Source organism: Eschscholzia californica, unplaced genomic scaffold, assembly GCF_041429995.1.
Source record: "Eschscholzia californica isolate CP2 unplaced genomic scaffold, dmEscCali1.0.p SCAF_1, whole genome shotgun sequence".
NCBI lineage: Eukaryota > Viridiplantae > Streptophyta > Magnoliopsida > Ranunculales > Papaveraceae > Eschscholzia > Eschscholzia californica.
The window spans coordinates 65,489,820-65,506,593 of NW_028238198.1; the positions used below are offsets into that span (position 1 = coordinate 65,489,820).

The 16,774-nt window shown below is 32.2% G+C and overlaps 1 protein-coding gene and 1 long non-coding RNA gene across 2 annotated transcripts; one reads left to right on the forward strand and one right to left on the reverse strand.

The window, feature by feature from the left end:
• The first annotated feature begins 7,428 nt into the window (after positions 1-7,428).
• On the forward strand, positions 7,429-8,575 carry LOC147568325 (uncharacterized). The gene is made up of 2 exons (XR_015238196.1): positions 7,429-8,159; positions 8,245-8,575. It is a non-coding gene; the product is annotated as an uncharacterized LOC147568325 (long non-coding RNA).
• A 2,926-nt stretch (positions 8,576-11,501) lies between these two features.
• LOC147568326 (uncharacterized) lies at positions 11,502-12,252 on the reverse strand. The gene has a single exon (XM_086670865.1). It carries the CDS (start codon positions 12,131-12,133, stop codon positions 11,582-11,584), a length of 552 nt encoding a protein of 183 aa, XP_086526991.1. The 5' UTR covers positions 12,134-12,252; the 3' UTR covers positions 11,502-11,581.
• Positions 12,253-16,774: the final 4,522 nt, after the last annotated feature.

The window sequence follows — 16,774 nt, forward strand, 5'->3', positions numbered from 1 at the left end:
TTACATTTAGGCAATACCCAGGGGTGGGAATTGGGTCAGACGTGCGAGGCTCGAACGTTCCGAGTATTATATTTCAAAGATTATTGGATTTAATGAGCGGGGCCGTTTGGGCAAAATTAGAAATACCTTGCACATAGTGCATCATGGGCTTAATGGGTATCGACCGGGTATGTACCTGGTACAATCATCTGAAAATAAATATTTTATTTCTCAAAAAAAGAAAATATCAACTTCATCATCAAGTTCTCACAAAGTAAAACATTACTTTTATGTACCGAAACCTATAGATTTGCCTGTACAAACGAGAGAGAGAGAGAGAGAGATAAGTGTAATAGATTGTATATTTATATATCTAGTTCTATAAATATTCTGCAACAAAAAAAAAGTTGTATAAATATGAAAAATAAAATAAATTTATCAAGATATGGAGACACGAAGTTAAAATCTATTTTTCAATAACAAAAAATGTTAAAGCTCTATAATAACCATCATATCAAAACCAAAGATACAAAGTTATGGATCTAGAATGATCAACATCATATATGAATTGGTTTTTTTTTTACAGATCCGAGAAACCCGCACATAAAAAATTTAAGAAGATTATCATAATCATCATCATCACTTGATAAATAAAAGAAAAATTACAGATCCAATATCACCAGCAGCATCATCGGATGTACAGTCGATTTCTTGACAAGATAGAACCCATTTCATGTTGACTGCCAAAAGTCTACAAGTTAGAAGATAAGATTGATACATTCTGCACAACCATTTTGGTGGCCCGACGCGAGTTAATATGATGTGGCCCCTTTTACACGTTAAGAGGGATAGAGATTAGAGGCTTGAAACGTGTACTAGGTACACTTTCCTTAAAGCATTATTTGCCCCCTCTCACTCGAGATTACTTGAAGGTTATTAGGCAAATTGCTTCACAAGATATGACAAGCCTTTGTGAAACTACACCAAGTAACTTGTGGAGATTTCACTTAAGGAACATTAGAATATAATGAGGATGGCAAAGGTTTTTCGATATTGTTTCTAAATATTGTTTCATCATTTATATAGTTTGTTTAGAGAAAACTTTATTTATAGAAAACAAAGAGACATTTTTTAAGTAGAAAATCTTTTCACAAAAAGAGATATCTCTCCATATAATTTATTAAAAGATATAACTATTAGACATAAATTTCAAATTCAAATATTATAAAAATTAATTTCTGATTTTATAAAATAGATTACTTAATAACTTGTCCAAAATTCCAACAATCCCCCACTTGGACAATTATTAATAAAATTCCTTTGCCAAACTAAATATATTAGTATTAGTGCATAAAGTATGGTATCTTTCGATTTGAACCATACCTTAGTGTAAGTGCACAAAGTTTTATCGAAATCCCAGGTAGCTTGTAGCTTTGAACCAGTTATTCCTTGTGATAAAACCGATAACACCACACACACTATACATTTGTTCCTTTGCTCCACACTTTTCTCGCTTAGCACTTATATGGCCAAGTTTAAACATATCTCTTGTCAGAGATTTGATAAACAATGTTTACATTTTTTTAAATGTAACAATATTAATTCCATCTTGAATTAAGTATTTCGCTTAGACGTCTCCACTTCTTTTCTCTTGCTAAATTTCGTTTAAAATCAAAAGAACATGTAACAACAATCCTCTTGATATTAGATTGGCCACTCTAATTAATGTCAAGATTGTTACCACTTTGTTGTGAATGATTTTCTAAATCTCATAAGAATCATCAACTCAATATATGCATATATTATCTCTTTGAAATATCATCTCATGAAATTGTTACCCCCACTATATTGAATTTTAAGTTAGTATATTATTATTATTTTATGTAATCCTCATCGATTTACAAACAACATTTTCTCAATATTATGAGAAACAAAATTCCATAAAATATCTCATATTAATTTTATTAACTACCCCCACAACTCAAAAATTAGTAAAACCATCATCACTGCCTTGTTGATTTTTTTTTGGGCGCGTCTAAAGGCGCCTCTCCAAAATGCTATAGGGGCCTCCAATTGCTGTTTGACCGTAGTCAACACCCGACACCTATAGGCGCCCCCCCACTCGGACTGACCAGTCCGAGGCACAAAGTTTTGCCTCGCACAAGCCGAGGCCATCCTTTAGACTTGGGAGGGACTGATCAGTCCGAGAGAAGATAGAGAAAGTAGATCTAGGGTTTCTTCATTAATGGTTTGGATCTTCATTAATGGCGGGGTTCTTCATTACACTTGAAATTGGGCAGTAGATCTAGGATTTCTTCATCACACTTACGAAATTGGTTAACATATCTAGGGTTCTTCATCACGCTTTCGAAGTTGGCTGGCAAAATCTAGGGGTTTTATTATGTTTTTAAGTTGGTTTAAGATAAAGAAAATAGAGAGAGAAGGAAGCCAAAAATGATTAAAAACGGGTTTAGAGTTCAGGGTTTAATCTTGTGTTTAATCTTTTTGAAGATTAATGGATTTTAGTTGGTTGATTGTTAGATTGAAAATAGAGAGAGAAAGAAGAAAAACGAAAAAGAGAAGAAGAAGATGGGGGTGCTCAAGAGGCCCCTATAGATGTTTTGGGAGGCGCCGAGGGGAGGCCCCTACAGTAGTTTTGGGAGGCGCCTACAGCCGCTCCCTTTTTTTTTTTTTTTGAAACATCACTGCCTTGTTGATGGTACCTGCCTCTATATTTCCACACCAAATCCTCTGATGATTTTAGCCTCTTCTCACAAGTCACAACTATAACAGAATAGGCACCCCCACCATTTTTCAATAATATTTGTCTCTCTTTTTTAAATTTCAAATAAAGTCTCAAAAGGGAGAAGCACAATCCCTCATACGAGTTCTCATTACTCCAAATTACCACACCCCCTAGATATTAATATAGTGGATAGTATAACATCTCATCTTGATCAATGGCTCCAATTCTACAGATCAATTGTAGTAGTTTTCTTTTGATAGAAAAATATTTTCATATGTTATAGTGATTAACTACGTCTGCATGCCACATGATCCAAGTCTACAACTTATAAATTAATGTTACTAGTTATTCTAGTAACCCATAATAAATCTCAAATGCACAGACTATACTCACCAATATCACAATTTGGTGGTTAATGGTGTATTAATATTTTGATTACATTATAGTAAATAATATCAAAATATACAAGAATGATGTACAATTTATCATAGTGTAACACATCACTGCACGAAAAATACAATAGGTAACATAACACCCTTTGTTACTAATTCATTTATTAACTACACGTTAGGGCAAAGAGAAAATGTGATTTATTTAACATACATATAAATTATATTTCCAACATCCTCAATACTCAAACATACCATGCATAGACTAAATACTCGTTTAATGTGATCGACAATTATTAAGAATTCTTTGCATGTGATTAAGACATGATAATAGTAAACAAGAATGGGTTATTGATCACTCCTCAAAACTAAGTTATGTAAATATCAGAAATGAAATGAATAGAATTGGAATCAAGGATTAATTCTAGAATTAACAACTCATACCCTGGACCTATCCAAATCAGGGTAACCCTTTTCAATGAATCAATGATGTTCCGAGAAGTTTCATTTAACTAAAAGAAATTTATTTCTTTTTATTGGAAAACATGTTTCTTCCCATCAAATAGACATAACTATTGGCAAACCAATAAGATCAATAAAACAGAAAAACGCACCTTATTCAATTTGAGTAGCCGAATTATTCCTTCTGCCTTTGTCGGTTTTCCCAAAGTGTTCTCCTAAATCTATTGAAGAAGAAATGGTCAATAAAACATAATCTACCTCTACATGTGCCTTTTCTTCTTCTCTCTCTTTTTCGCTAATGATTGGTATATAACTCACAAATTGAATTCTTGATTCAATGTAACTTATCTCTTGAATAGTTAAATACCATTATCATCAGAGGATCCACTTTACACAATTTTCATTCTATTAATTTTGTAAAGTCAGTCGGTCTCTCGGCAAAATTATTTTGCATCACCAAATCTCCACAATGACTTGGGTCGTTTTAGTCTCTCTTGCTCTCTACGCTAATAATGCTTTAAGATTGTTGGACAAATAGTCTCCGGTAAACAATAAGAGGGACAGAGATTAGAGGCTTGAAACGTGTACTAGGTACACTTTCCTTAAAGCATTATTTGCCCCCTCTCACTCGAGATTACTTGAAGGTTATTAGGCAAATTACTTCCCAAGATATGACAAGCCTTTGTGAAACTACACCAAGTAACTTGTGGAGATTTCACTTAAGGAGCGTTAGAATATAATGAGGATGGCAAAGGTTTTTCGATATTGTTTCTAAATATTGTTTCATCATTTATATAGTTTGTTTAGAGAAAACTTTATTTATAGAAAACAAAGAGACATTTTTTAAGTAGAAAATCTTTTCACAAAAAGAGATATCTGATATCTCTCCATATAATTTATCAAAAGATATAACTATTAGACATAAATTTCAAATTCAAATATTATAAAAATTAATTTCTGATTTTATAAAATAGATTACTTAATAACTTGTCCAAAATTCCAACATTCATGGTTCTGCAAATTTATACAACTATTTGTTTACAACATGCTTTTGAGGGTTAATGGAGATGTTTTATATCTGATTTTGGATGTTATTTTTCAACAAATAGTTACAAACATTAATTTATTTAGCAAACGTAAGAGCTGAAGTGCAATCATTCTAATTTGTGCATCATGTATCTGATGTTTTCCGGAAACATATTTCACAAAGGAATCATCGTGTAAGCTTTAATAATTTTGTAAGATTCAACCGTGATACTAAAAGTTTGTCATATTCTTGAACATGTTCTTCGTAGAAGACCTAATTAAATACGGATTTCGTCCAAAGAAGGTGCATCCCTAATTAAATACAAAAATGAGGTAGTAACAAAAACAGTAATAAGCACAAATAAATAAATCAATAAAAGATCTTCTGTTTTTACATGGTTTATTCATTACTTTGAGATTTGTGTAAAGTTTTATTCTCTTTGGTGGTTGTCATCTTTAGCATGTTCCTATGTTTAATAAATTTGTCATTACTTATATCAAAAAAAAAAAACTAAAATGTTACATATACTTCTAAAAATTCAATTTTTTTATTTATTTTTGGAACTGATCTAACTTTAGATGAACTCTAATGAAAATAATATATACTATACTATATATCTATATAACAAAACAGGTAGGTTGTGACTAGGACAAAATAAATGCTCATTTGGATGCTGAGTTGGATGATGACTTGGACAACAAATACTTCCTTCTCTTTTAATCTGGGTCGTTCAGACTAATATCACATAAGGGACCCTCGGTCGTATCCGTTAAATCCTACTTGACTAATTGAAACGGCTACATTAAATCCTTGTCGCTCCAATCTCTCTGTCTTCTCTTCCTTCGGTACCTTAACTCCCTTCATCTGAATTCACTTCTTTCATCTTATCCTTTCCTAATTCGGTTACAGACCCTCCATTTTCCTTTTCTTGCATCAAAGAAAAAGTAGTAACCTCTTGCTCACGCCTTTTCCATCCTTCAATGGTCGAGGTTAATTATTGGGAAGAAGCATGAATTCATTTTACCTCTTTCATCTTCATACATCCAAAAAAATTTAAACCCTAATTTAGTAAGTTCTATTTTTTGATGTTCTCCGAAATTATATCTAATGCCAAAGGGTATTTTATATGATGGGGCAAAACTCCAATATTGAAGAACATTGAAGGTAAAGATGGTATTTTGTTTTTATCATTTTTCATTGTGAAATTTTTGTTTCTGGTCTAGATTTGTTATTTTTACCATCATTTATGGAACATAATATCCAATTGAAATCAAAGAGCTTAGTGAGTCATGGGTTTGATGGGGTTTGTTTTTCATAGTCAGAACATTCCCTCGAATAGGGTTTAATTTCGTTTGGAGTAGAAATCAAAGTTTTAGGGTTTAATCAATTATGGTGAATAATTATGCAATTATTTAACCCTGGTTTGTATGCTTATTTAATTCATCTTGAATTTATATATAGTTCAAATTAGAGAGGGTTTTGATTAATCTTTTTGGATCTGAATCTAATTTGTTTAGTTTTTCTTTTTATTGGTTGCAACCTAAAACTAATGAACTATAGCCGTTATTTATGGTGGACTCTGGAAATTTTGTTACATAAAGTCGAAAGAGTTCCATGATTTGATTCTTTGCAAAACAAATTCATAAGGTTTTTTTTCTCATTCACAGGGAGAGTACGGATCTTCAACATAAATTTATGTCTCACGGTATTAAAATTCTGCAAGTAAATATATTTGACCACTTAAATTTGTACAAATTGTTTGAGGGTGTCCTGCTTTCAGTCCTGGAATCTCTATTTCCAAATGTAAGCCATTACACACTAGGCACATATCTTACATTTCATTCCCCAACATAGAAAGGAGATGTTTGTACTGTGTATAGAGATACAACAACTCTTAGAACTAGATAACAATTTTAAGCCATAACAAAACTCACTTCAACTGATGCTTTAATATGGATAAATTGTTGTATACTTGTATGGTAATAAGACTTTAATTGCTTTGAAGGCTCTTTGAGCTTCAGCTACTTGAGTTAACTTTCCAATACAACTCGCTGACTGGATTATATGTTATAGTCCTTTTCTGCGTAAGCAATAGTTGGAGAAATACGTATTTTCCAGTTTGATCTTTCCATAGTCGATAAATGTATTTCTCTAATTTGTTTGACAGATGCTTCTTGTTTGATGATTTACTCTTACAACATGTGTTCACTTGTTCTGTTTACCCTGCTTATCTCTACCATGTTTTTGTTATTATTTCTCAACACTCAAGTCAACTTGATTGCCCTTCTTGTTTAGAATTCATAACTTCTACTTTTCCATTGTAAGCGCTCACCTTTCTTAAACGAAACGACATAATATTTATATCTTGTGGCACTGATATGGTTCTAGAAAGTCGGGAGTCATTCACTGTTATTACTTCATTTAATAAATTTCTAATATATAGGTTATAAATATATAAAATCTGTCATAGTTCATGAAACTATAAGGCTTCTGCGAAATGTCGTTGGCTGCAGTTGCAAAGGACGTTGTATCGATCTCAGAATTTGTAAGTGTGCAAGGCTTAATGGTTCTGACTTCCAATATGTCTCCAAAGACGGTGGCAGGTAAAATAGGTTGTCTTTTCTCTGTTAATTCATGGTTAAAATGTACTTATAAGTTATAACTTCTTTGTACCTTATGGCACGAGTTTTTGTGGCTAATATCATCCAGAGCAGTGTTGTCTGCTTATATATCACTAAGAACCATTAATATGGTTATTAATGGATTCACTTTTTATTTTTTGGATGTGAATGTAAAAATCGTATTTTCTCATTTTCCAGGTTGATTGAATCGAAGTCTGTTGTATATAAATGTGAACCTAATTGTGCATGTGGGCCTGATTGTGTGAACTGAACTTCTCAGCGTGGCTTGAAGTATCGACTTGAGTTTGCACATCAATTACCTTTCTGATAATCTTCATGTTGAATTGAACTTCCCATTCGTACTGGTACAATTTGACTTTGTAATCTGGTTTTAATGCTTCTTAAAGGTTTAGCGAACTCCCAAGAAAGGATGGGCAGTAAGATCGTGGGATTTTATTCCTTCAGGAGCTCCTATATGTGAATACACAGGTGTGCTTATGAGAACCAACGAATTAGATAATGTGGCTGATAATAATTTCATTTCCGAAATTGATTGCTTGCAAGCAATGTGACAACTGACAAGTGCAATCAAGAGTTTGAGGAGTGTGATTAGAGGTATCTTCTTCAAGCCCAAGTACAAGATCATACTGGAGTTACTTAGGTCAAAACTTTCCTTGAGACAGGAGAGGAGATCTTGGGTCGCTCGACGAAAGAATTGTATCAGTTAAAATACGAAGAGGAAGATGGTACTAAGTTTCCTGAAGTAACCAGGCATAGTCTCTTTAACCAATTCATTTTCAGGTTTCAAATCAACAAAGAAAGTTATCGTCAAGAACAGAAAGTGAAGATTATTGTTGTTAAGGCAGAGAAAGTGAATCCTTCCACTGAGAGTTCATACCTACTCGACTTGATGTCAAGGATCTTTGCCGTAACCGGTATGTTTCCTTCACTAAATACCTTTTTAGTACCTTAGGTTATCTGAGAAGATAGAGTAGAAATCTCTGAAACTATAAATTTCAGGAACACATATTACTGATTATGGCGCCACATTCTACCACTACGCTAATTATGGATTGAAAACTATCGATCATTTTGTACTTGATTTTAGTTCTCTACTCTTTTAGGAGAGAAAAGAACCAGCAGAGTTGAGATGTTTTACTTAGTTGACGTGTTTGTTCTATTCCATCTTTGTAATAGATAGAACTGTGAAAAAAATTACTTAAATATTCACATGTTCAGTTCATTAGCGCAGTGACTCTTAACATAATTATGATTGAGGTGATAAATTTTCTTCACAAGTCATAACTACTTCTCATCAATAGTATGATATGAGACATCAGTTTGTGTTTTCTATCTTTTTGTGTTTAATAGCATAGTTTTTTATTCTGATTGTCTCAAATATTAGTTTGTATGTAGTTATTAGATTAGAACTTGGTCAATCGGCAGAATAAGAAGAAAAAGATATTCTCAGTTGAGACTTATAAATCGTAATCGCTATATAAACATGTAGCTGGTTGGTTCATTTTGTGGTAGATTTTTCCTAAAAGTGTTGATAAGGATACATAGTATCGACCCAGAGATTGCTGAGGAATAAATACAATTCCCATTGTTGACTTACCGCTTCTCATTGAACCCTAGAGCTAGAGTCGTAAGTTGATAAATACAGAATCTCTTACTGGATCCACCATTTTTCTGCTTATTAGACAAAGGTGACTGAGTCAACTGCTAGCAATTAAAATGGATTGCATTGAGCTCTCGTAAGGATGCTTTGTGGGGGGTTTTTGGATGGTTTTTCAGTGTGGTGAAATGAATAGATTGTTCAGAAATTTCAACTTTCAGAAGAGAATGTTGAGCATTCATTGAATAACATTGACATATTCTTTTTGTACTTTGACCTCAACGTTGGATTCGAATGAGCTCTTCTTTCATTTAAGAATTAAGTCTTCAACAAATAAGTGGTCTATTATTTTATTTTCTATTTATCTCATTTTTCTTATAACGATATAATCTCATATCTTTTTTCGTCAATGTATTACTTTCCCATTTTAGCACCTTTACTTGTATTTACACGCTTAAATTGTGCACCGAAGTGTGCGCACGAGGGGAGGGTTATACATATTCGATATATATATATATATATATATATATATATATATATATATATTGTGGTAAATAATATAATTCACAAGAATTAGAATAATCCATAAATAAACATAGATGATATACAATTACTACCAGAAAACATTAAACCATTGTACTTGTTCATTTAAATAATGCATTGAATGACTTATTTTTTTGTCTCAGATATATTTATATCTAAATCTGGTAGTCCACATTTTACCGATAAATAATTCGAATACCTTTTCTCATTTCATCTTCTATAGTACTCCATTGGTTCTCATTTATTTCCTATTTCCACTATTCCACTCTGAATTTGTATCTCTCAATTTGTTTTGAGTTTTGTAAATAGTCTCAATAACATACAGGGTTAGTAGTTAAATCCTTCATTTACCCTTCCAAATCAAATCTATTAAGTACCACTACCACCGTTCACTATAACAATATATACATGTTCCTAAAAATTTAATACATATCCAACCACTTTTCTTTACATTATTTTCTTTGAATTGCTTGCTATATTCTTCGTTCTATCCTCAATAAGTATACATTCTATCCTCAATAAGTATACATTTCTATATCGTTTGTATTCGTATTTAATTTCACTTTTTTAGCAAGAAAAAAGATTAAGTTACAAAGGATTTGGGTGAAACTTGAAAACATAAAAGGTTATGATTTTTCTATATGATAAATATGACCCTATAATACTATGAGCTTGAATTCAGATATTTACCGTGCCGGAGGCACGGGTTATGCCTAGTGTGATACATATATTAATATATAATTACATAATTATGCATATGCAATGAGTGGAAGTGTTTTTTTGTTAAACGTAAGAGAGTGGTTGTAACAAAAAGAAATGACTGAATGAGTGATGAAGTGTGATATGGTTTTTTTTTTTTTTTTGTTAAGGGGAGTGTGATATGGATTGAAAATAAACTTTTATTAGTTGAAAGGATTAAAAATAAATTTGGAATATAAAAAAAATTGAAAATAAAAAAAAGCCACCTAGAGAGATGAGAATATAGGGAGAGAGAAAAAAGGAGGTACGGAGGGAGAGGGAAAAACCCGTAGATAATGAAATGGGGTTGTGGGGCCGACCCTTGTTCAGTGAAAGGAATGAATTGGGTTAAGAAGGTGGGCCCACCCTTGTGTTAGTTCGGTAGCGGCTCGTTCCTCCCTCTGACCTCTCCCGTTACATAGTGGGCTTCCAAATGAATTCTAGCATCCAATCTTGACTAAACTCTATAAGCGCCCCTTACAAATGAGGCCCCCAAAATTCGGTGGCCCAAAGCGAGCAGAGGCTTTGCTCGCTTTGGGCCAGGGCCGCCCCTGCTCCGTACTTGGTTAGTATATATCTAGCACATCATGTATATTGTTGCTATGGTTATACTCTGTTTTATTGTATTAGGTTCAGACAGAAAGAGTACTCGGGTAAATTGTATGACTGTGAATCTTTCTTTTTAATTCTTTATGTTCTTCTCTAATTTCACTTCTTTTGGATGATTGTTTATCATATTGTTACTCTAGTAGTAAAAGTAGTGTCCCTGAAGTTGTTGCAACTCAAACTTATAAAATCTGGAGCATTCCAAAGAATGTAATACGGTTTCTTTTCCACTAAAATTGCCTTCCCTCTCAATCTTTCAATTTTGATATGTATAACTTTCGATAATTCTCTTTGTCACCTTCTATTTTATTCAACCATCTCCTAGACCTCTTATTGTCTCTCCTATTGGTAGTTGTCTATGTGAATATTACTATTTCTTTTAGGTTTATGATTAATACAAGAGGTTGACAAGACACGGATATGCAAAATTTATTTACTGCAAGATATATAAGTGCATAAATTGCTATAATCTGTGTCGGACATGTGATATACCGTAATAAATGAATGAAGCAGATGAATAAAGCGGCTACAAATCAAAACCTACTCTATGCCTACACGAGAATAGTTGTCTCAATTTTCAAATCAATTTTCTCTATGCCTACACGAGAATAGTTGTCTCAATTTTCAAATCAATTTTCTCCATCTTGACGTGGACTTTTTTTTTTCCTCTCAATGTATAGTTGATTCTTGTTTCAATTTGAAGTAGACCTACTTTTTGTAGTCTTTCCTATCATCTACTAGCTACAAATAAATGTGACTATATAAAAGTCTATTACTAAAAAGATGTTGGATTAGATGTAATTTCTTTGTTTCTTAGCTATGATTATAAGACTAGAAAATAGTATATATACATCAAGTGACTAAGAGTTCAAGATCAGACTTGTTCTCTTGTTCGATGACATCAAGGAAAACAGGATCAACGACTATGTGACTGTCCACGTGGACCTTAAACCTGTGGGACCACCAGAGTACCTTGGCATCACCTTCTATATCCACGGCAGCATCAAGCGTCATCTTTCTTCCCGCCACGTCAGACAGAAACTTAGCTGTGTGACCGGCTAGCTCAATCCCGTCGAGCCGAGCCGGTAGAGTGAGGATCTGACACGATCTGGCTGATTGAGAGCCGGCTTGAACGAGAGCTGAGCCGAGGAGAGAGCCATCGTAGAATATGGACATGGTTGAAGAGGAATAGTAGATGGGGACGATGTTAGGGTTGGTGACGTGGACGGTGAGGATGAGTTCAGCATCAAGGAGAGGGAAGTTGAGTTTGAAAGATGTGAGGCTGATGGAGATGAGATTAAAAGTAGGATCTCTAGGTTTGCCTATGAAGATGGCAGCAGTAGCTGCTACTGAAGCTGCTCCTATCAGTGCTGAACTCCAACTTAAATCTACCACATCCTTCATTTTCTTTGATTTTTCTTTCTTTCCACCCAACTCAAGTGGTGGGATAATTCTTTAGAGAGAGAGAGAGAGAGAGAGAGAGATGGGCTGGTGAGAGAACGGATACTCTGTGTGTGTGTGGTTGAAGAAGATACAGAGACAGAGTGTAAAATGGTGTTCGTGTAGATCAGTAAATGCGTGTATGGTTTGGACAGGTGTCACGATAACAAACTTGTGTTTGGCAAGTGCTTCTTTAGGTGGCATGATTCGCTTGAAGTAAGTAAACACTAAATCCACACCTCTATGTTTACGTTTAGAAACCCCAATGAACTGTGGTGTGTTTGGATGGCGGAATCATGAATCCGCGGATTCATGATTCCACGGATTCATGAATCCAAGTAATATATTTTGGCTTGTTTGGCAACTAAGAATTCTATAATTTATTATTATTTGAGTATTTTTAAATGTCTTTAGAAAAAAATATGAATTTTGAAAAAAATAATGATTTTGAAAAAAAATAATGATTTTGTAGAAGGAAATATTTTTTTGTTAATTTTAAGTGTGAAATTTAGGTTCATTAATCCAAAATCCTAGCAAATCCAAAGGGGTAGGGTGGGATTTTGGTCCAATACAAATTTTGGAATTAGGAATTCTTAGGATTCAAGAGTCCTAGGATTCCTGGTAGCCAAACAGACCAAGGATTCATGATTCCTACCAAATTCCACTTTTGATAGGAATCCTACTTATGAATCCTGCAACCAAACACACCATAAATTTTTTTGTTTTTCGTGAAAGTGGTAATCGCAGTGTTATCTACTATAAAACAAGAACATTTACATCGCTGCCTTGAAGTAGAAATATATGTTAGAAAAAATGAACAATTCATCATGTAAAGTTGATTTAATTTGAATTAGAAATTTTATTTCAAATTAAAAAGAAATGTCTCTACAAACTTTTAACTATTTTTATTAAAGGTTGCAAACTCTCATAAAAGTTGTTTCTTTGCTTATAAATAAAAGAATTGGCAAGAAACAAATTCATTTAGAAAATCAGAAAATTAATTATCTATTCTAAAATTATCTCTTAGCCAAATATTGATTGTTCTTATGCTCTTTAAGTAAATCTTCACATATTATTTTGTGCAGATTTACATAAGGCTTGTCATATCTTGGGAGACAATTTGTTCATAACCTATAAGTAATCTCAAGTTGGAGAGGGAGCAAATATTGCTTTAAAGAAAGTGTATTTAAATACACGTACGTTTCAAGTCTCTACAATCCCTATCTTAATTTGTGGTATTACTAATTTTTTTCTAACAATATAGACATGAAGAAACAAATACAACGTTCAAATTTAAACCAGTTTTTTTCATTTTGCATCTTCAAGAGTTGATCCTTCTCCGCTGCAGTAAGAGGAAAAGAGAGGTACTCCGAAGACAAACACAAAAGAACTGCAAAAGAACCGGCTCCAGTGGCGTGGCTGAGAAAAACGGGGCCCGGTGCGAAGTTTTATTTGGGGTCCTTCGATAATATAAGACGAAAAAATTTCTTATACATATCATAGTTAACCAAAAAAATTTACTTTGGTTACTAAATTCATTTTTGATATATTTTAGATGAATGTGAATGAATATAACAATTGAATATGTTTGATGCTTCAAACTATTTAAGACAATTAAAAAAAATATTTATGAACAAAATAACTTGCCAACCATTTATTTTTTTCAAGATAAAAAAACATTAATTTTTTTTTTTTTTTTGGAAACCGATTACATTGTCGTACAATTGGCATTGAATACATCAAAGATGTGATAAGCTTGCTACCCGCCCACTCAAACTCTAACATGACCTGGCCTATAGCCCACTCAAACATAACCTGGCCTATAGCCCAACTAGATAATGGCCTAAAGCCCAACTACACTACCTTATTTATACCCTAATAATCCCAATTCAAATAAGCAAAGATTCCACCTTCTCTGGTGATTCGAACCTGGGACCTCCAGGGATTTCTGGAGTTTATGTCAACACCTTGGAACCACTTGGGCTACCAACCGTTGACAAAAAAAAAAAAAAAAAAAAAACATTAATTTTAATTCTATACAAATTTTCAAGAATCATTTTTGAAAAAAAAAAGGACGAACACAATACTTATTAAACTTCCTTTGAATCATTAGTCTAGAAGCATATATTTGTAATTGATATTTAAAAAAGAAAAAAAATGAAGGTAGTGAGATTTGAACTCTTGACCTCTTGTTTGTAAAACAAGGAGGTTACCAAATGAGCTACAACCAAGTTATGATAAAGGTTTAGTCCTTTAAATATTTATACCGAAATAAGTTATTCGAGGGGGCCCCAATTTCTTCGATTTTTCTTGTCGTGTGAGAGGGGCCCGGTGCCGTCGCACCTATGGCACCCCCTCTTCCACGCCCCTGAGAACCGCAAAAGACAATACTCATCCATCTCCCAACAACAAAGCCACATTGAACTTCCTTGAAATTATGAGCCAACCAAACAATTTTAGTACGATGAATGTTGTAATGTTTTGTATAAGGGAAATTAATGGAGATATTTAAACAAGTGATCAATTACAACAAATGAGAAGCTTTTATCTTTCTAGAATTCAAATTTGTAATAAACAAATACATTATGCGATTTAGATGCACCTAAAGTCAATCTACGCACAAACTGCACCTATAGTTACCCTAAATTTGATATATTTTCTCGTATATCTTCAAAAGAAATTATATGTAACCTACAACGATAACCGAGAAAGATTAAAAGCTTTATAGACACTAGAGTTATGTGCTCGACGTCTAATTATTACTCTCATTGCAATATTACAACCGACGTTACGTTTCAGGTGCCTACAAATATTATATTTGGTGATTCTTGTGTCTATAGCATCGTGGAAGATCTTCATCATTCAATGCGATATGCATGGTATACTACTTGTTTTTATAAGATAATAACGATAATTAAGTATTGTCAACAGTTGGTAGCCCAAGTGGTTCCAAGGTGTTGACATAAACTCCAGAAATCCCTGGAAGTCTCAGGTTCGAATCCCAAAGAAGGTGGAATCTTTGGTTATTTGATTTGGGATTATTAGGGTGTAAATAATGTAGTTGGACTTTAGGCCATTGTCATGTTGGGCTATAGGCCCGGTCTTGTTTCAGTTTGAGTGGGCAGTTATTGAGCGTATCACATCTTTGATGTATCAATACCATACGTAGATCGTAGTCGAATTCCAAAAAAAAAAAAAAAAAAAGATAATTAAGTATTATAAGAAAAAAAAACAATAATTAAGTATTATAAGAAATAATCTTGGGAGCCAAAACAGAATTAATCCCTAAGAATCTTAACATCAGTAAAAGTCACAACGAAGACCACTACTTCCTGGAGCCCTTCAACCTTTTTTTTTTCCTTCCTCTCTCTCTTTTCATCTTCATTTTTTTTCTCTCTACACTAGGGTATGGGGATCGCAAACCCTACATTTGGTTTAGGTTTCTAAAAACCTTAATATTAAGTGTAAGTATGTTAAAATTTATTTATATTTAGATTAGGTGTCTCGTACAAGTTAGATACTATTAAAAACGAAACCTTAACTTTTTTTTTTCTACTTTAAAGTTGAAGTCCCAACTAAAAATTGTATCTATTTCATCACAAAAAAAAATTAAAAATTGTATCTGTGTTGTTATAAAAATGAATATAACTTTTCACTTTTACGTTTTTATCACCTTTTTAGGGTATCATTTAAAGGTAACGTTAGAAAAAATGATATCAAGTAATGTTTAAAAAAAAATTATTTCATAAAAAAAAAAAAAAGTAATGTTAAAAAATTGGAGTATACTTTTTTATATCTGGTAAGTTTTTTTTACAAACTTAATTACCTTTTTTTTATTATTTATAATATTCTAAAACTTTAATAACCTCTGTAAAATTTTTTCTTTCGCTTATTTTAAATATTAATTTTTTTTAAGGTATTTCTTTATTACTTTTTAAGACAATAAATAAAAATTAAAGTTATTTAAATTTAAATTCCCTACTCATGCTGTAGTATGTGCAATATAAGAGAGTAAAAATAATATGTTTTTTCAAATGAAAAAAAATCAATATAATTCATAATCTTATTTTATCATATTTATAAGTTTAGATATATTATATAGTTATTATTTTTATACTAAATAAAAATAATTAAAAATATATAAACATTAAGATTTTGTATTTCTTTCAAAATATTTTAAATTATTGCCAAAAATAAAAGTAATCAAACTAAAACACCACGATAAAGTTGCGTTTGTTTAATTATTAACAATCTTAATTTACTGTCATGTATATAAAAATAAAACAATTTTACATTTTAAAAAAAATTATTAATTTATTAAAGTTACGTATTTTTTATTTTTCATTTTATGTGGTATTATTTTTTCTTAAACTTGATTATCGTTTATTTATTACTAATTTATTTCTTTATACTTATTGACCTTTTCTTTTAGGTAACTTTGGTTTTAAACTTATTTATTTATTTTTTTTAAATATTCATTTGCTAAAGTTCCAATCTTGCGTATGGATTATGAGGGCATTTCTCGTAATCTTTTATATTTTTATAAGTAGTAATACTACAAAAATATAAAAGTTAATCATTACTCTAGATAAAACCTATTAAGTT